This window comes from Salvia hispanica, chromosome 2 (assembly GCF_029641045.1).
Source record: "Salvia hispanica isolate PSC_SH4W2 chromosome 2, Shi_PSC_v1, whole genome shotgun sequence".
Lineage (NCBI taxonomy): Eukaryota > Viridiplantae > Streptophyta > Magnoliopsida > Lamiales > Lamiaceae > Salvia > Salvia hispanica.
In genome coordinates, this window is record NC_142693.1 from 549768 (window position 1) to 570866 (window position 21099).

Consider the following 21099-nt stretch of genomic DNA (forward strand, 5'->3'; position numbering starts at 1 on the left):
CAAAAGACTTTCAAAAAAGCACATTGAAACCTCATGTATAATTAGAATCCTATTAAAGTAATAAAAGGCTTATATTTTGGATGAAATTTTATACTGATTCACTTTCTATGTAGAGTACACAAGGGAAGATTAGACTTACAATTGAGCAATGGATCTAAATCTTGTGACCATTGAAGTAGATGAGGATGTGACTCGACAACTTGTTCCTCTCAGACTCAATCGGTAATTTTGGACAATCACGAATGTGAAACTCCTGTAATTTGGTGAGGCTCTGCATTGAGGGAAGACCGTCCAAGTTTGTAAAATCAGATAGGCACAACTTTGTCAGAGATGAGAGATGTCCAAACCATTCAGGCAATGCTTCTTCTCCAAAACCCTCCAACTCTAAACTATGAAGAACCTTGAGATGTTGAATAGATTTTGGCAAACACTTCCATACATCTAGCCCTGTCAAAGTTAGTTCACCAAGTGAAAAGTGACAGTCTTGCAATATGTAGTCGACTCTCGCATTAATAGCCACTCTATTCTCTTCTGACCATAGCCTGCTAATATCGATCTCCAGTTTTTTCAACCTGCGAAAAGGCCAGATATAGCCACTAGAATTGAACATGAATGTAGGGACAGCAACAACGGTCAGTTGTTCAAGAAATTGTGATTTTTCCAAGCAACGAAGAAACCTAGGTAGATTCTGAAGGCTCTTTAGCTCCACCACAGTCACTTTCTTGAGAAAAGGCGCTGATGGCTCCACCATTTCCACCAGCTCATGGCAATCATGAATCTCCAAACTGCGGAGGGATGTAAAGCTCCTCTCATCATTTGGATACGCTATGGACTTCAGATTTCGACAGCCTCTTATAGTCAACTGTTCCAGAGAACCGAGAGCATGTAAACCATCTGGTAACGCTCTCAACATGGGACAATGCTTTATATCCAATTCAGAGAGACACTGAGTTTTACGGAATAACCAGTTTGGGAGATATTCCAATCTATAGCAGTGGTGTATCTTCAAGGATTTAAGGCGAGGAAATACCTCACCTTCAAATTCTGTTTGTTTCCTCTCGCTCAGCTCAGCCATAAATATCAGAGACATACTTTCAAGTGATGGAAAGACTCCAGTCCCACTGAATAAAGAAATTATAGACCTCACCTTGCTCAATTTGCTCAAACTAAGAAATTTAAGCTTTGGCAAGTCCCCCAATGTCGGAATTTCTTCAAATTCTTGGCAGCTACTGAGTGTTATCTCAATCAACCCGTCAAGCCTCCTTTCAACAATCCATGATGGTAATCTTTCGCCTTTGAATCCTGCAATCTTTAACACCTTTAGCTCTTGGTGAGGTTCGAGGCCTTCCAACACAGCCACAGCCTCATCATCCCTTTCTCTCTTGTTTTTGAGAGACTCGTCTTTTCTTCCACCTTCCCCATTTTCAGCCCATTCTAACTCCAAGGTGCTTAGTTTTTGCTTCTCAGATAACTTTGCTTTCTTTGCTTCTTCAATGTCAGCTACCTTTTCCAGATTCTCAATAGATAGTCGTTCGAGATTGTCCAAACTCCCCAACTCTTCGATCGTGTATCCTTTCAGCTCTCCCACTCTAAACTTGAGAGCTTGCAGGTTAGTTAATCTCCTAATGTTAGGAGGCAACTTTACACCACTCTGAATATAAAAACACTGTAAACTAATCAAGTACTCAAACGTACTTGGCAGTTCCCTCAGAGACCTTGTCAATGCATACAACTTTTGCAAGCAACGGAGTTCACAAATCCAATCTGGCAAATTTTCAATTCGTGTTCTTGAAATATTAAGATTCCTCAAACATATCAACATACGAATGGAACTCGGTAACTCTGTAACTGTATCACAGTCGAGAGTTAGGAATTGCAAATATTTGAAACTCGAGAAGATGGTGGTTTTAATAGTTTCACCTTGGAAGATCAACGTATGCACGTATTTGTTTGCTGGTTCGGTTCTTTCATTGATGCCACCGTCACCAACTCCATGATACAAATATTGAACTTGATCGGTTCCACTTAAAAGAGAACTTGCGAGATCATGCATAAGATTGTGCATCCTACAACTTTCAACATTTTCATAAGCATCTCTCTCTTCAACTACCAATAAAGAGTTGTGTAGAAGAATGTTGAAGAAATAGTTGCCCACAAACTCCATGTCATTTCTTTCATCATGTTGGAGAAACCCTTCTAACATCCATAGCTCAATCAACTCCTGCCTCACCATTTTGTGACCTTTTGGGAAAATTGAACAATATGTGAAGCACTTTTCAGTGAGTTTGAAGACAAATTATCAAAGCTCAACCTCAATATTTTTGTGATATAATCTCTTCCATTGCTTGAAAGCCAAATCTTTTCAAATGAGCGCCATATTTCTTCAGATTTATTGCGCAGCATTCCACCAACTATGCTGGCAGCTAATGGCAAATCTTGACATCTTGTTGCAATTTTTTTCCCAAAAACCTCAAATTCCGACGGAAAATCTTTGTTTCCTAAGCTTCTTTTTTTATAATTGTACAAAAATCATTTTCTGATAACCCTTTCAGCTCGTGTGTATGATGTGCCCTCACAATTGTAGCCACCTCTGTAATTCTAGTGGTAACAACAATAGCATTTCCCTTGATAGAAGTAACGTCCAATAAGGAATAAGGAGATAAGTTTTATCTTTTAAAGCTTCTTGAATCCTTTTCAGCATATCTTGCCTACTCTCAGTTTAAATTTCATAATAGGAAGAGGAAGGTAATTTTTTGAGGATTTTCCTTAAAAGAACGGTTGGATCAAAAATTTGAGATACACGCACCCAAGCTCAGCAGCCACTTTGTTAATGGAGTCCAAATTATCATTGACTTGTTGGATTTTGAGCAACAACTTGAAACATGGCGGCGAGAGCTTCTCTCATATGGCATTCAATGGAAACAAAATGTTAATAATATTAGATCCGCCACTGTCCATAATATTAGAAACTGGCTGGAAAAGTAGCATATTGGGGAAGATAATGGACACAGTAAACCACTAAATCAGAAAACATAAACCAAAATCTGTTATCCGAAATGAAATTTTATGAGTCCATCATGGCCGGCTAGACAAAAGACCAAGACATCAATACAAAACGTAGGATCTTGTTCGATAATCTAATAGTCAGACAAAAGACCAAGACATCAATACAAAACGTAGGATCTTGTTCGATAAAACACAACAGCAACAAGATCAATCCAAACTGCCATGCAATAACATCAGGGAAAAAATGAGTACAACCGTCAAACTTTCTTGGCATGCAAATTCGACACTACTCTTTAAACAAGTCTCTGTTTCACCTTCTTCAGCCAAACCTGTTGGGAAATTTTGATTTGCCATTTACAATGTGAAGAGGTAGAGAAACTAGAATTGGAGATGATGTCTCAAACAAATTGTATATATCCACATTCTCTACAATCATATAAACTATATCAGTCAAAGAATATGCAATTAATTGGTTGGTGAAGCAATCTTACCAGTGTGAATTTGAAGAAATGTTTGATGCACAATGATTCCTTCTTCACCTCCTAGCTCTCTGGAAGCTCCTCAAACTCAAACACAAATCCTTTCTCCTTTTAGCACGGAAACATTGTGTATTATAAATATAATCTCGTCGAGAGGAAAAGTGGCGTTCGATTAACCATTTTGATATAAGTGTGTGCAACTTAGTCTTGCAAGCTGATCTACTAAAAAAAGATTAGCTCCAAACTAGTTGCAATGAAATCGAAAACATTACAAGTTTATATCTATTTGAATCTAACTTAAAAGTTGAATTCTACTAACATTTTTTTTATGTTTCCTATCACATAACTAAAAACCAGCATATTTATTTCTTCATAATCACAATCCTAAAGATAATTGCCAACCAAATGAGTCCCAAATGATATTTGGACCAAGAATTTACATCCAAAATTATTATCCAGTAATAGCACTACCACGAACCGTAGAGAACAGAGCCAGAATAAAAAAGATGAGAAAATCACAAAAGTCCACCACACCTGTCACGACCACAACTCCCTAGTGCTAGTGAGTGTAGCTATTTCGCAACTAAACAATTCTCAATAATCAAGGGACAACAATAAAAGGATGAAATCACTTAAATCAAAAGTATCAAAGGCATATGGGTACATAGTCAAAACGTGTTCAGAGTATCAAGACTAAGTTCATAGCTTTCTAGCACAAAATTCTAGTTTTTTGCAGCGGAAGAGTCCAAGACAAAATAGCACGTATGAAGACATGCTACTTTGGGTTACCTAACTACTTATTTAAAAGTCTTGTCCCAACACCTTCGCCTGCTCGTCCACGTTCAACCTGCACATTTGAAAAATAACATGCAGGGCTGAGTATTTGATATACTCAGTGGGCACATTGCCAAAAATGGTTCTATCTTTAATTGTCAATGCCACAGTTGAGTGATCACGGGGTTTTACTTAAAAGACCCGAGTCACTAAAATACTTTTCCTTTAGTAAAGATTTGATTGCGCAATCACGTAACATAGATATACCATATCTGAAACTGATGTGAACCGGGAATGTGGCCACATTCCACGACGGTCACTGGACCGGCCAACCCCTTTTGTTAGCTCACGGTCCCCTTATGTGTACACTAGTCCGAGTAGGGTTTGCGGCCCTACTGGGACCCGAATTCGATTTAACTAAATTGGCATAGCCAAGCAGATAGGTAATCATAAAATAAAACATGGCATGACAATATACTTGAGCAAAGATTCACATTTTCATACTGAAATCACATTTTGAAAGAAATGCCCACCTCAAAAGCTAAAGCTCCTTCCGAAAATTTCCTTAACTTGGTCTTAGATGACGTTCGAAGACGTCCCTTTAGGAAATAAAATGATACTTAATTAGATTTTGAGATATCCGTTAAGCTTAAACATGAATGCATCCTAAGTGTGTGATCATTTTATTCTTCCTCTAAATTTTCTAGAAGAGTTCTAGAATTCTTGAATATTAATTAAATCAGTAGATTTAATTAAATTGGGAAAATTATTCGCTTAACTTGAGGGTGTTACCTCCTAAGCCATTCATTTAAGTACTAAAAATTTGGCTCGAGGTCTATTCATCGTTAGCGTATCGTAATTTCTTAAAATTAATCATTTGAGCACTCTTGCTAATTTCCGGAAAATTAGACTTATCTTCGTGGAATTAATTTGCGGACTATTAATTATTAAGTCCATAACATCGAAAGGCCCATGATTTAATTAGGTTCTTCATACCTACTTCAAATTAATTAGAGGCTCAAATTAATACCTACATCACCAGCCCAACACAAAATAAAAATTAGGAGGCCCAACATCTAAAAAGAAAACCCAATTGCTAGAATTAAAGAGGCCCAAATACTACTCCCCCTTCCTTCAATCCATCGGCCTCTCTCTCAACCTTCATCAAAAATCCCCAAATCATACACAACCCTAATCAACTTCTCTCTCTTCTTTCTCTCGGCGGTATCGCCGCCAACCGCCGCCGTCCTCATCCGCGGCCGCCCGACGAGCTGGGCTGCCGCCTGCTCCATCGCTCGGCGCCGCACCATTCCTCTCCGCCCCTTTTCTTCCTTTCGCTATCGCAGCCATCATCGTCTGGATGCGCCGCCGAGGCAGCCACAGCCACGGCGATTCGACGCTGGGATCGGGCTCTGCAAATGGCCATCCTGCCGTTGCTTGGTGTACGCGATACCGTCTTCACCTCAGGAGCTGGAGCTTGCCGTGGAGTCCCCGCGGCTGCCCTCATGGCCTCGCCGTCGCCGGCGGTCTCCGAGGATCCCCTCGGCCCTAAAGCTACGTTCTTATACTCCCTTCTATGTATTTTGTTGAGATTTGGACAGTAGTTATGTTGGTGGCCTTTTTTTTTTTTATTATTGACTTGAGTTTGTGAGTTTTGAGCTAATGTTTAGCTCACTGCAATGAGCTTGATCTTTAGGCTAGAGTATTGATCTTGAAATGGTTATAATGTGCCACTGTGGTGGGGCTTTTAACATTTGAAGGCAGTTGCAACAACATGTGAGTTTCTATGCTGTGAAAACTACTTAAGCTGTTGATTTTTGATGTAAAGGCAGTAGCTTATTGCTTCTGGTTCTAGTGTTTCTACATGATGACATGAAAGATTGATTAAGAAAAAGGATGGGGGTGTATTACCTCTTGAAACCCTAGCTGCTTGAATTTTCAGCTCTTAGAACAAAAGCTCTCCTACTCTCAATCTTGTTATGTTGCTGGAAGTTTGAAGTATGCGGAAGGGAGTTCATAAGTGTGGTGGAGGGGCTTTTTATAGGCTGATTTTGTGTACCTTAGGGAAATTAAATGGGCTGTCAAAGCTCTTTGTTCTCATGCTGCAGATGGCACCTTTAATTCATTTCATTTGTCTCTTTCTTGAAGCCTAAGTACTACCTTCATTAGGTTATTTGTTTGATGTGCAGGGGAGCAGGTGGCTGCTCGGGTTGGACTGATTTGGTGCAGCTGGAGGGCGACGGTTTGGGTTAGTTGAATGGCAAGGAGTCGGTCAAGGATAAGTTGCCACTCCAAAAGAGGCAAGCCTCCAATTTTTGGCAGCATTGAGAGGTAAACTCTACTTGTTTTATCTCAGTTTGTCCCTCCTTAATTTATTGTTTAGTACACAGATTTTGCAGCCTTGTACTCCTTAGTTTTAAGAACTTTTGTTTTCTCATTGCAGCTCTCGGTTAAGGTGGGGAGGTGCAGGAGTATGCTTGCTATTTTTAGTACAACTTGTGTTCACTTTTGCAAGGTATTGTTGTCTCATTTCCTAGAATTTCCTCTTACTTGGCAGATTTTCACATTTGTTATATGAGGTTTTGTTAACTTTTGTCATTGTCTCAATTTCTTTTCGGGTAGAGCAAGACTTGGCTGCTGTATTGCTCCCGGCCCAGCCCGCTATCCTCGGCCTGACGGGCTTCTCGGGCCGCGGTTCGGGCCTAAAGGAAGAAAACCGAAGGCTTGTTTGAAAGCTCACATCCCGATCTTTTACTCCATGTAACTCATTGGAAAGCTAGTTTGATAGTTTGTGTATGTAGAAGGATATTCGAACTTCTTTAGTCCGAAGTGTATCTTTAGTCTGTTCTAATTTGCTCGCTCATCCTTATTTTTTTTTTATTTCTATCTTCTTGTAACGAAAATAATAAAAGAAAGAATTAGTTTCAATAAAGGCTCACGTTCCATTTATTTAAATGAAAGGAGAGGACGTTACTTCTCTAGTTCCACATTACTATATTGAACACAAATAATTATAAACTGGCGCGGGTATTACATTCTACCCTCCTTAACGAAAATTTCGTCCCGAAATTTTGCTTAAGTTACTCAAAAAGCTCTGGGTACTTTTCCTTCATCTTGTCTTCCAGTTCCCACGTAGCTTCCTCGTGACCATGGTGCTTCCATAGAACTTTCACCGTTACAATGGATTTATTTCCTAATTCCTTGACCTTCCTATCCAAGATTGCCTCTGGTTTCTCTTCATAGCTTTAGTCTGGTTCCAAAACCATTTCTTCTTGGTGGACTATGTGTTTCGGGTCGAACACATATTTCCTCAGTGTTCCGTCCTTCTTCTTTACGAAGAGCCCTGGTGCGCCCCATGGTGACACACTGGGTCGGATGAAGCCTAGGTCTAGTAGTTCCTGTAACTGTATCTTGAGTTCTTCTAATTCCTTAGGCGCCATTCTGTATGGTGCCTTCGATACTGGGGCCGATCCTGGTTCGAGATCGATTGTGAATTCTAATTGCCTGTCTGGCGGCAATCCAGGTAGTGCGTCAGGAAAGACATCCGGAAATTCTCGTACCACTGCTACATCCTCTATCTTTCGGTCCTCTTTCTCTTCCCCATTCAGGTAAACGAGGTATGCAGGGTATCCTTTCCTTATCATAGTGGTTGCTTGTAGTGCAGAAATTATGGACTTTCGTCGCCTCATGGAGATTCCGTGGAAGATTGTGGGTTCCTTCCCTGGGTATTGCAGCGAGATCTGCCTCTCCTTACAAAGAATGGTAGCGTAGTTTTCAGCTAACCAATCCATTCCCAATATGATGTCGACGTTCCACATCATCATCACATGTAAAATTGTGAGCCACTAACTTAAGGTTTCCCATAGTGAATTCTACGTTTGAGCAAGTTCGTGAGATATCTATAAGGCCTCCTACGGGTGAGGACACCCTCATCTTATGTTCGATTGCATCAGTAGGTAGTTCTAAAGTATCCACGCAAGGTGCTGATATGAACGAATGGCAATAGGTACGTTGAGGAGAGTTCTCATACCTGCTAAATTGCCTTGCTCCTGGTTCCCTGCTCAATCTTAGGCTTCTCCTGCCTCAGTGCAGTAACTATAGCCTGAGTGGGAAACCTCTGGCGTAGCTGCCGCTGGGGTGGGGCTGGGACTGCCTTTCTTCTCGGCTCAGTTTGAAGTGCCTGCAGCTGCTGACGCTGCCCTTGATAGTCATGTCTCCCTCCTGTCCTAGTATTCTTGTTCGACATTCCCTGGAGAAATGTGCGCTTCTGCTACTATTAAGGCACCTATGTGTCCTAACTGTGCACTTTCCACGGTGGTTTCTTGATCACTGAGCGCAGGGAGAGACCTTCAGTCGGTACTCAACCTTCTTATTGAGATAGGTTTGTCTACCGCCATTCTTATTGGGGCAAGTTGTTGCTTCTTATTCTTATTTGAAATACGTTTCCATTTTCCCGATCGTTCCTTCATTCGTTGGTTTTATTGTGCCACATCTCGGACGATTTTCCTCTTGTCGAAGACATCCGCTCTTTAAAACGTAATCTATGAGAGTGTTCATATTTTAACTAGATTTCGTTTCCTAACGATGATCTTGATTCCATTTCTTGTGTCTCTCTTAGTTCACTTCGTTATTTGCCCGTCAATCACTGAATTGCTTAGTTAAATAAGTCTTGCGCGACGAAGAGTCATTAGGTCTATATGTATATAAGACTCATTTACAGTTCTCTTTTTGTGTCCTATTACCTGCGTAAATAGCGTAACATTCCATCCCTTAGTAGCTCGTTACAGGTGGCACACAGGTGCGAATAGTCAACTTTTCATGTTGTTATTTATACCGTCGCTTCTGGTTGGCGTATTGCTTCTGCATGTATGTCGGTCATCTGTATCTATACAGAATTAAGGCTATGCCTTCCATGAGAGTCTTGTATTAAGAACTCGACGATTTACCGATCAGTCTTAACTTGGATAGGATCTGAAATTGCGTAGAAGAAGCATGGTTGAAAATTTCTTTAATCAAGCTGCGACAATTTATTTTGAAGGCAAACACTGAGGTCAATTGAACTTATCATGACCAATCAGAGAACTATGTGGTTCGAATGGTCTTAGGTAAACCCATGAGATTGTGAACTCACTTCTGATGGAAGCTTGAAATAACATGAGATGGATCATGAAAATAGGATGAAGTTGAATTATCTCTCAATTTCAATAGTGGGCTACCATATAGGATATTTCAATTGTCGGCTCAATTTGAAAAGATCTGAACATTAAGGATGATGGTTTCAACATGTCAAAGCCCGAGTCTATCAGTCATGGAAGAGTTTAGAAACACAGGCAATTGCCACGAATCAATGTTTATCATGGTTTAACGACATCATAATGTGATATTGTGGAATCACGTCAATAGGTTCGCAAGTTTGGTTAGAGGCAACCAAGGTGAAAGAAACTTTTTGGAACGATCAAATAGGTCCAATACATCAAGGGATATGCAATACACTAGCCTTAACTCAGTGTTTCAGAAATAAATCATGAGCTAGAAACAATGCATGTAGTGGAACTGGGCAAAACAAATTCACCCATATAAGAACGAAATAGTCACATTATGGTTGCCAAATAAGGAGGTGAACAAAAGTTCCACTTTTTGTGCCATTCTCTGAGGAGAAATGTCTGAACAATAAGCAACTTAAGGATGAAGTTATATCGTGAGAGTTAATGAAACCAGGTTATTGATCTTGCGAATAGGGGGGGTCATAGGAGACAACAACCAACAAAGATGTTTGAGAACATACGAGTCTTCTGAATTTAAGATTTGAAAGTAAGTCACCACTTTCGTTGAAAAAATTATAGTGACTTATTACTTGCCAAAACGCGAGTCAATCAAAAGTCTTAAATAGACGGCAGGACACCCTTGTTAAGGATGTTCACAATGAGATTATTCTAGAGGGCATGGTCGTAAGCAACTTTAGAATCGAAGGTTTATGACCGAAGCTTATGAATTCAACACTTTACATTTTCTAAACAAGGAGCTCAACTACTATAGCCAACCAACTGAAAGAGAGTCACAACTTTCAAAGGAAAAAGTGAGGCATTACTTGCATAAATGCAAGTCAATCTAAAGTCTAAAGTAGACGAGGGCATTTTCATTAAGGAGGTTCATAGAAAGAAATCGATTGGAATCCAAGTAAGTACTGTTGATCATAATCATCTGTTCCAGTTATGTGACACTCCCTTGTTTGCTCTTTCGGAGCTCGGACATGATCAGGGCGTTATAGGAAACCATACATTCCAAGCTAGGATTCCTGGTGTTACTACTAATAACTGTCGTTGAAGGTCATATTTTCATAATGTTCTCGATAAGTCAGGACGGTCATTCTCGTAAAACATTGCACTCTCCATCGTGCTTCACAGCGTGCTATAAGCATTGTTTCTAGATCGCGTAGCCTCCTTGATTTGCTACGCAAGACTGGATCACTTAATTAGATCGTAGGTACGATATCTTTTCGTGTAAGGATACACCTCCTTAACTGGATCGAGGGTACGCTTATTTTGGTTATGATTGAGATCATGAAGACAAAGGGAACTTCATGTTGTTCACATCATTTAAAACGTTCAACAGACGCCCATGTGCCGTAGGTAGTTTCTCGTATCTCGTGTGATCGTTACCATCTAAGAATAGATGGGTTATTTATAAATTGTTAGGTTCATTCTTGTAAATTTGGAATTGTTCCAATTACAACATCATGGATCGTGGTCTCGTCAAGAGATAGGGTAGAGGAAAAGGTGTGGGGTCCACTTTTAGACACATTCATCTATATTTCCTCATTCTTAAAACAAAATTAGGGGTTTGCCCTAACTTGCATATACTTGTTCATTTATCGCTTAGAAAAGCGGTAAGGAAGTCATCAACTTACAACACTGTTCAAGAGCGTTTAGTCTAACGTCCTTCGTAGGCATTCTATGTTCGCATGCGTAGTCCCAGCTATAAATTATTAACTCCATCACCATAAGCTCAAAGATCACATAGTTGATCATGCATAGCACATTACACTTAATGTCAAAAGCAACTCATAAAGTTTCATGCAAGATACATTTCCATGAAAAAAAGTTGCGTAGTTTTTTGCATGACTAAAAAAAAAAAATTTTAAGAACATAGGTATTTACCTCCTTTGCCGCGGTTGAACGTGACGAGGAGAGGTGTTGGGTCCCTTTAAGCTTTCCATTTTAGTACTATTCTAGTCTAGTACTATCATTCTAGACTAAGGCTTGAAAAGAAGGTTCTTGGGTCCAGAGCGAAAGAACGTTGCTCTGATACCACTCTGTCACGACCACAACTCCCTAGTGCTAGTGAGTGTAGCTATTTCGCAACTAAACAATTCTCAATAATCAAGGGACAACAATAAAAGGATGAAATCACTTAAATCAAAAGTATCAAAGGCATATGGGTACATAGTCAAAACGTGTTCAGAGTATCAAGACTAAGTTCATAGCTTTCTAGCACAAAATTCTAGTTTTTTTGCAGCGGAAGAGTCCAAGACAAAATAGCACGTATGAAGACATGCTACTTTGGGTTACCTAACTACTTATTTAAAAGTCTTGTCCCAACACCTTCGCCTGCTCGTCCACGTTCAACCTGCACATTTGAAAAATAACATGCAGGGCTGAGTATTTGATATACTCAGTGGGCACATTGCCAAAAATGGTTCTATCTTTAATTGTCAATGCCACAGTTGAGTGATCACGGGGTTTTACTTAAAAGACCCGAGTCACTAAAATACTTTTCCTTTAGTAAAGATTTGATTGCGCAATCACGTAACATAGATATACCATATCTGAAACTGATGTGAACCGGGAATGTGGCCACATTCCACGACGGTCACTGGACCGGCCAACCCCTTTTGTTAGCTCACGGTCCCCTTATGTGTACACTAGTCCGAGTAGGGTTTGCGGCCCTACTGGGACCCGAATTCGATTTAACTAAATTGGCATAGCCAAGCAGATAGGTAATCATAAAATAAAACATGGCATGACAATATACTTGAGCAAAGATTCACATTTTCATACTGAAATCACATTTTGAAAGAAATGCCCACCTCAAAAGCTAAAGCTCCTTCCGAAAATTTCCTTAACTTGGTCTTAGATGACGTTCGAAGACGTCCCTTTAGGAAATAAAATGATACTTAATTAGATTTTGAGATATCCGTTAAGCTTAAACATGAATGCATCCTAAGTGTGTGATCATTTTATTCTTCCTCTAAATTTTCTAGAAGAGTTCTAGAATTCTTGAATATTAATTAAATCAGTAGATTTAATTAAATTGGGAAAATTATTCGCTTAACTTGAGGGTGTTACCTCCTAAGCCATTCATTTAAGTACTAAAAATTTGGCTCGAGGTCTATTCATCGTTAGCGTATCGTAATTTCTTAAAATTAATCATTTGAGCACTCTTGCTAATTTCCGGAAAATTAGACTTATCTTCGTGGAATTAATTTGCGGACTATTAATTATTAAGTCCATAACATCGAAAGGCCCATGATTTAATTAGGTTCTTCATACCTACTTCAAATTAATTAGAGGCTCAAATTAATACCTACATCACCAGCCCAACACAAAATAAAAATTAGGAGGCCCAACATCTAAAAAGAAAACCCAATTGCTAGAATTAAAGAGGCCCAAATACTACTCCCCCTTCCTTCAATCCATCGGCCTCTCTCTCAACCTTCATCAAAAATCCCCAAATCATACACAACCCTAATCAACTTCTCTCTCTTCTTTCTCTCGGCGGTATCGCCGCCAACCGCCGCCGTCCTCATCCGCGGCCGCCCGACGAGCTGGGCTGCCGCCTGCTCCATCGCTCGGCGCCGCACCATTCCTCTCCGCCCCTTTTCTTCCTTTCGCTATCGCAGCCATCATCGTCTGGATGCGCCGCCGAGGCAGCCACAGCCACGGCGATTCGACGCTGGGATCGGGCTCTGCAAATGGCCATCCTGCCGTTGCTTGGTGTACGCGATACCGTCTTCACCTCAGGAGCTGGAGCTTGCCGTGGAGTCCCCGCGGCTGCCCTCATGGCCTCGCCGTCGCCGGCGGTCTCCGAGGATCCCCTCGGCCCTAAAGCTACGTTCTTATACTCCCTTCTATGTATTTTGTTGAGATTTGGACAGTAGTTATGTTGGTGGCCTTTTTTTTTTTTATTATTGACTTGAGTTTGTGAGTTTTGAGCTAATGTTTAGCTCACTGCAATGAGCTTGATCTTTAGGCTAGAGTATTGATCTTGAAATGGTTATAATGTGCCACTGTGGTGGGGCTTTTAACATTTGAAGGCAGTTGCAACAACATGTGAGTTTCTATGCTGTGAAAACTACTTAAGCTGTTGATTTTTGATGTAAAGGCAGTAGCTTATTGCTTCTGGTTCTAGTGTTTCTACATGATGACATGAAAGATTGATTAAGAAAAAGGATGGGGGTGTATTACCTCTTGAAACCCTAGCTGCTTGAATTTTCAGCTCTTAGAACAAAAGCTCTCCTACTCTCAATCTTGTTATGTTGCTGGAAGTTTGAAGTATGCGGAAGGGAGTTCATAAGTGTGGTGGAGGGGCTTTTTATAGGCTGATTTTGTGTACCTTAGGGAAATTAAATGGGCTGTCAAAGCTCTTTGTTCTCATGCTGCAGATGGCACCTTTAATTCATTTCATTTGTCTCTTTCTTGAAGCCTAAGTACTACCTTCATTAGGTTATTTGTTTGATGTGCAGGGGAGCAGGTGGCTGCTCGGGTTGGACTGATTTGGTGCAGCTGGAGGGCGACGGTTTGGGTTAGTTGAATGGCAAGGAGTCGGTCAAGGATAAGTTGCCACTCCAAAAGAGGCAAGCCTCCAATTTTTGGCAGCATTGAGAGGTAAACTCTACTTGTTTTATCTCAGTTTGTCCCTCCTTAATTTATTGTTTAGTACACAGATTTTGCAGCCTTGTACTCCTTAGTTTTAAGAACTTTTGTTTTCTCATTGCAGCTCTCGGTTAAGGTGGGGAGGTGCAGGAGTATGCTTGCTATTTTTAGTACAACTTGTGTTCACTTTTGCAAGGTATTGTTGTCTCATTTCCTAGAATTTCCTCTTACTTGGCAGATTTTCACATTTGTTATATGAGGTTTTGTTAACTTTTGTCATTGTCTCAATTTCTTTTCGGGTAGAGCAAGACTTGGCTGCTGTATTGCTCCCGGCCCAGCCCGCTATCCTCGGCCTGACGGGCTTCTCGGGCCGCGGTTCGGGCCTAAAGGAAGAAAACCGAAGGCTTGTTTGAAAGCTCACATCCCGATCTTTTACTCCATGTAACTCATTGGAAAGCTAGTTTGATAGTTTGTGTATGTAGAAGGATATTCGAACTTCTTTAGTCCGAAGTGTATCTTTAGTCTGTTCTAATTTGCTCGCTCATCCTTATTTTTTTTTTATTTCTATCTTCTTGTAACGAAAATAATAAAAGAAAGAATTAGTTTCAATAAAGGCTCACGTTCCATTTATTTAAATGAAAGGAGAGGACGTTACTTCTCTAGTTCCACATTACTATATTGAACACAAATAATTATAAACTGGCGCGGGTATTACAACACCATATTTTTGTCACATGTTTTCTGCGGCGGAAAGCATGGAAACATATTATCAAAAATTGGCTCTTGAGCTTCTAAACTACTAGATCACTTATAAAACACAAGACACCGTCTTCTATTCCAAAATGAAGTTTCATATACTATTCAACTATCGAGGACCATCACAAGATCGTTTTTCAAATTCCTCTAGTTAAAAATGCACGTGATAACATTCTAATAGTCGCTCTAGGAGGGTTTTGTTTTTTATACTAATATACAAGAAACAATCAATCCAAACTTCTTAAATACCTTACTTTTGTCAGTTTTCATGCAATAATCATGTGTAAAATGTGTACAATTGTCTAACTTTCTTACCACACGAATTTTGCGTTGCCTTCGCTCCAAGAAAATTCTCCACAATTCCTCCCTGCGCACTGCATCATCTTTTTTTTTCACCACTACTGCCTCATCAAACCATTTTATTGTCAAATGTTCAGTGGTGGAAAGCATGGAAAAATATTATCACTATAACATTAAATATTCTCATAAATTGGATTTAAAAAGGTGGGAAATGAGTAAGAAAAATCACCCACGTTACAAATTATGTGAAAAGATAAAAGAATTGTTGAAAAATATGTGTGTCAATATTAAAATCACCCACTTACCATAAGGTGGGGAATTTTTATTAAAATGCTAAAATAATGAGAAAATCGAAATAGAAACAACACAAGTTTTATAAATCTTTAAAGTGAAATGGAGGTGAGGAAATAGACATGCAACGGTTTCTGAAAACAAAAAAAAAACAAGAAAAATATTGATACTCACGTAGTCCATCAATGACGATGAAGGCGATATGGGAAATGTAGGGCCATTGGGAAATGTCAAAACATACTTGTGGGCAGTTTGAAATAATTAAGTATTTCAACTTAGCGAAGCACCGTATCACATCCATGGGTAGACGCCTTAACTTGTTGCAATTACTTATCTCCAACACCCGTAATAGGGATGAGAAGTTTCCTAACCAATCAGGTAACTCTTCCATTCCAAAATTCTCCAACTTTAATTTTTCCAGAGCAGTGAGAGTTTGAATTGATTTCGGCAGACTTTCCCAACCTTCCCTCCCCTTCAATTCTAATCCATCAATTGTGAAGCTGCATCCTTGCAATATGCCATCAACAGTCTCCATTGATCCCATCACGCTAAAATCTAATTTCAGCCTTCGAATACCAATATAATTATCAGCTGAAAATTGAGGAACACCAAGCATTCTCAGACTTGTTAGACGGGCCAATTTCGGCAGACAATCAATTATCTCAGCTACATTCTGTAGGCTACTTAAATTCTCCAACCTCAGTTTCTCGAGCGAGAATCCAAGCAGTTCACACGGCACATACACCAAAGCATTGCAGTCCTTAATATCCAACTCTTTAAGACATGCGAGGCTTCCTTCTGATTGTTGTACGCCCATATGTTCCAAATTTTGACACTTTTTTATAATCAACTTCTCCAAAGAACTGATGTTGCATAGACCATCTGGTAGTCCTCTCAAATTGGGGCATTCCTTTATCTCCAATACCGACAGATTGGGATTGCTTTCGAATAACCAATCAGGGAGACATTCCAGATCATCTATTCTTTTTACGCAAAGCTGTGTTAGCAACATCAACTGGGTCTCAAATATGTTTGCTAAAGGCCTGTAACTCCCAATGCCACTAATAGTCAAATGGTTGAGAGGCGACAAGTAAAGAGCTGGAAAATTGGTCAACTGCTTGCAAAATTGGATCGCCAAGTGCTGGAGGCGAGGAAATAGCTTGACACCACTTACATCCACTGATTCTGTGTGTACCCACTCTGTCAGCTTAGGCATGTCATATATTTGGAGGCTTTCAAGAGCTGGAAAACCAATACACTGGGATTCATGGGCATAAGACTTTATGGACTTTACATTGCTCAATCCTACCAAAGAGAGAGACTTGAGATTTGGCAACTGCCCTAACATTGGGATTTCTTCACATTCTGAGCACTGTGAAAGTTTTACTTCGATCAACTTGTTAAGTGGGATCCAAGAGCCTTGAGCCGCATTTTCAACTGCAGTCCATGTCGGAAATCTTTTTCCCTTGAATCCGTAAATCTCTAACTTCTTCAGGTTTGAGTGAGGTTGAAGGCCTTCCATCACATTCTCATCGTTTCTACATTCACTTTCACTTTCTTTCTCACTAATTTGACCTCCATATTGATGATTCCACACCAGGTGCAACTCCAATAACTTTGACTTTTTATGTAGATTTGCTTTCTCGGCCTCTTCCTTGTTACCAACCTTTTCCAGCTTAGAAATTTCCAATTTTCCATTGAGATCGTTCAAACTTCCAAGTTCTTCAACTTTATAGCCACTCTTGTCGCCCACACTAAAATAATCTAGGGTTCGGAGAGAAGTTAATAGCCCCATCTCGGCAGGCAAATCTACATTTTTCTTAACATAGAGATGCCTTAAGTTAATCAAGTATTTCAAAGTACTTGGAAGTTTCAATAAATGAACTTTCTCAGCTCTCAGTGTTTGCAAGTGAACCAGTTTACCAATCCAATCTGGAAGACGTCTAATTCTTGATCCATTAATATTAAGAACTCTCAAGTGTATCAACTTCATTATTGAACTTGGCAACTCAATATCTCTATCACTTCCAAATATTATTAAAACATGAAGACATTTGAACTCTGACAACATGTTAGCATAACTGTTATCCATGGACAATAATGTTCGCAAATATTTTGCATTTTTTTTGAAAACATGCTTTGATTTTTTTTCAAGGAACATGTATCGAACTGGGAAGATGTCAGATGCATCTTGAGGACCACCTAAAATAGAATATGCAAGATCATGCACAAGATCGTGCATCACACAACTTTCCACATTTCCATCATAATCATCTCTTTTTGCAATTTGCAGTAAAGAGTTGTGTATAAGAACAGTGATAAATTTGTCTCCCATAGATTCCATGTCACTGCTTCTGTTAGCTACAAGAAATCCTTCTGCCATCCAATACTCAATCAATTTCTTCCTTTCGATTCTATGACCTTTAGGAAAAATCGAACAATATGCAAAACACTTCTTAAGTGATGGTAGAGACAAATTATCAAAGCTCAACTTCAATATCTTTCTGATATGATCTCCTTCATCTTGTGAAATCCAATTATCTTTGATTGAGCGCCATTCTTCTTCAGATTTATTGTGCAGTACTCCGCCAACTACGTTTGCAGCTAACGGCAAACCTTGACATTTTTTCGCAATCTCTGTCCCAATTGGCTCAAATAGTGATGGAACATCCTCTTTTCCAAATGTTTTTGCTTTGATAATTGACCAACAATCGTCCTTTGATAATCCTTCAAGCTTATGAGTATAAAGTGCACTCACAGTTGAAGCAACCACCATACTTCTAGTGGTAACAACAATGACATTTCCCTTAATAGAACTAACGCCCAACAAGGAATTGATAAAACCATCCCATGTGGGACGATCTTCATTCCAAACATCATCAAGAATAAGAAGATAAGACTTATCGTTCAAAGCTTCTTGAATCTTTTTGAGAATGTCTTGCCTACTCTCAACTTCAACTTGATCAGAAGAAATTAACTCTTTGAGAATTTTCTTGAGAAGAACAATTGGATCAAAAATTTGAGAAACATGCACCCAAATATATGATCCAAACAGATTCTTTTGTTTTAGAAGATGAAAGACTTTCCTAGTCAAAGTTGTCTTCCCTAATCCTCCCATTCCCACAATGGCAAGGATAGAAACACGTTCATCAGTTGTGATACAAGAGGTAACCCTTTCAACTATTTCTGACGTCACCTTAACTCTTCCAATAAAATTTGGATCAAGAGTGAATGAGTCAGTTTCACGAGACACATCAGGCAAAGTGGGCACATTGGTGGCAAGCATCTCTTTGAGGCCAAGATCCGCAGCCTCTTTGTTAATGACCTCTAAATTCTCATTGATTTCTTGGATTCTAAGAGCCATACTTCGGGAACGTGAATAATTAAGGCATGGTGAGAAGCATGATAGTACCTTTTGTTTCATGGGTTTGTTGGGCATGATGGGCTTGATTTGTTTGCAGAGGAGATGATAGTTGAACTCATCCAAAACGTTGTCAGCATCGAACGCCACGTTTTCAAGCTTCTTGAGCCAGCTTTTGACAGCATCACCGGGATTAGTACTCATCTCTGCATCATTCAAGTATTTCTGGATCGTGTCCAGACTCTCACTTAACTTTTTTGCTTCTTTTTCGAGGCCACGGACAAGTGAGAACTCTTTCTTGGAGTGGTCGATGAGGTTTTGAACAAGAACTTGAAGGACGGCGGCGGCAGCTTCTCCCTCCATTCTTTGAGCTGATAACTGTTTCAGAGGGAAGGTTTAGAGTTTAGGAATGGAAATGGATTATTGGTGCAGTGAGAGAAGAGAAAGTGAGATCTTAGGAAACGATAAGGATAAGATATGCTTTTCATTCAAGATATGCTTTTCTTTTTCATTTTCTTATCCATCAGCTACTGCCGATAACTTCTTTTTCTTTAAATTTTAGTAGCCAAATGACAAATGAGTATATATCTAGTCAAATTATGTTTCAACGAGAAAATTTTGATCAAATTTGTTAAACAATTTGTGACTTAAGCTACTTATAATGGTGAGTTGATTAAAATAAAAGATAAATATAAGTACTTATATTAGTTAATCGTGATAAAAAAAAAACTAAACAGTCTTTATTTCTTAAACGTGTGTGTCATGAGAAAAAAAAGGACTTGGTATATACTCCCTTCGTGCAAAAGGAAGATGACTCATGCGGCACAAGATTTTATGCTTCTTTATTTTGTGTGTTAAGTGGATAGAGTAAAGTAAGAGCGAGTAAATAAAGTAGAGATAAAAGTGTTTTCATTTTAAATAAGGAGTCATCTTGGTTTGGACAAACCAAAAAAAAAGTGAGTCATCTTCAATGGGCCGGAGTATAATTTTTGCATCTCCAAAAAAAGTGAATATAATTTTTAATACTCCCTACGTCCCACTTTTGGAGTCCCAGTAACTTTTGCAAACCCGTTTTGTAAAAATCATACTAATAAATAGTTAAAGTGGAGAAATGATAAAATAAGAGAGAGAATAATGTTATTAACACTCTTCTCAATATTATTCTCTCTCGTACTTTACCATTTCTCCACTTTAACTATTTATTACTATGATTTTTACAAAATGGGTGTGTAAAAGTGAGCGGAACTCCTAAAGTGGGACGGATGGAATATTATTTATTTTTGTTTTGAAAAAATGTTAGATTTCATTATTATAGAATAATATGATGTATGCATTTAGTTGTCTTATTCTTTTTTGGAATTGCTTATAAAATCATGAAAAATAATCATTTCTAGTTTATTTGCTTCATTCAAAATTTGTACGACATCATAAAGTTTAAGAAAATTCTTTTTGAGTTTAAATAAATTTTATACAAAAAAAAAATACCAAATCTGAATTTTGATTAATAAATGCTAATTACATAATTAAATTATAAAATTTTGTGGGTGAGTTATATGGACTGGGCCTAATTTTTGGGTCTATATGTACCTCATGTCATGTTATTAAACTTGATTCCCGAGCTAGCTACTTACAAGCCATACGGGCTTGAAAATTGATGGCCTGGTTCCGGTGAGTGGGCCTCATTATTATAATGAGTCTCCTATCAAAGCTATTTATCAACTTGAACTGATTTTATTCGAATGGGCCTATTTTTTTTATCCATTTGGGCTTCATTTCATGGAAATGAAAGATCCCCTATCGACTATAAATTTATATTCCAAAATGGGGGTAGCATAAAGTTCGTTCCCAACAAAATTAGCCCTAAGTTATGAAAAAAATCGTAAAAGTAAATGAAAAATCATCGTTAATCCTTTTAAAAACAAAAAAAAAAGAGTTATGCACACCATGATCACATAATGCAAAGAAAAGGGAAAGGGAATAACTAATAAAAGAAAACAAAAGTAAAAAAGATGCCATTTAAAAAGAAAAAGACAAAGGTAGAGAAACAAAGCTACTTTCCATAATAAAGTAGTACTAGTAAAAAGTAAAATGTAGTAACACATTTTCCATCTCTATTAGTGCATTATCTCTTCTTTTTCCTCTAATCCTACTTTATTATTTTTTTTAATACATTACACATTTTTTTAAAATCTTCGTATTAGAAAGAAATGCATAAGAAAGTGCTCAAAACATATAGTACAAGGAAGCAACTCTCAACACA

At 38.8% G+C, this 21099-nt stretch overlaps 2 protein-coding genes, 2 long non-coding RNA genes and 1 pseudogene across 6 annotated transcripts in view; 2 read left to right on the forward strand and 3 right to left on the reverse strand.

Annotated features, from left to right (window-relative positions):
* Nucleotides 1-21099, reverse strand: part of LOC125201006 (disease resistance protein RGA2-like) — a 71381-nt gene that overhangs the window by 30719 nt on the left and 19563 nt on the right. The gene's annotated exons all lie outside the window — the stretch shown is intronic.
* On the reverse strand, nt 146-3360 carry LOC148931279 (putative disease resistance protein RGA4; annotated as a pseudogene).
* LOC125197192 (putative disease resistance protein RGA4) lies at nt 3038-19329 on the reverse strand. 3 transcript variants are annotated; one of them, XR_016135459.1, is made up of 4 exons: nt 15653-19329; nt 15203-15288; nt 3498-3593; nt 3038-3335 (listed from the first exon to the last, which is right to left on the reverse strand). XR_016135459.1 is itself a non-coding variant. In XM_089064573.1 (3 exons), the coding sequence occupies exons 1-3, from the start codon at nt 19200-19202 to the stop codon at nt 11832-11834; spliced, it is 3690 nt and encodes a 1229-aa protein (XP_088920699.1). In that variant the 5' UTR covers nt 19203-19329; the 3' UTR covers nt 11653-11831. The 3 variants fall into 3 exon arrangements, 1 of the variants encoding a protein (XP_088920699.1); XR_016135460.1 differs by having other exon boundaries at nt 3038-3432; XM_089064573.1 differs by lacking the exons at nt 3038-3335; nt 3498-3593 and adding an exon at nt 11653-11885.
* LOC125215963 (uncharacterized) lies at nt 5416-7136 on the forward strand. Its single transcript, XR_007175329.2, has 3 exons — nt 5416-6590; nt 6703-6774; nt 6882-7136. It is a non-coding gene; the product is annotated as an uncharacterized LOC125215963 (long non-coding RNA).
* LOC125219812 (uncharacterized) lies at nt 12969-14689 on the forward strand. Its single transcript, XR_007176214.2, has 3 exons — nt 12969-14143; nt 14256-14327; nt 14435-14689. It is a non-coding gene; the product is annotated as an uncharacterized LOC125219812 (long non-coding RNA).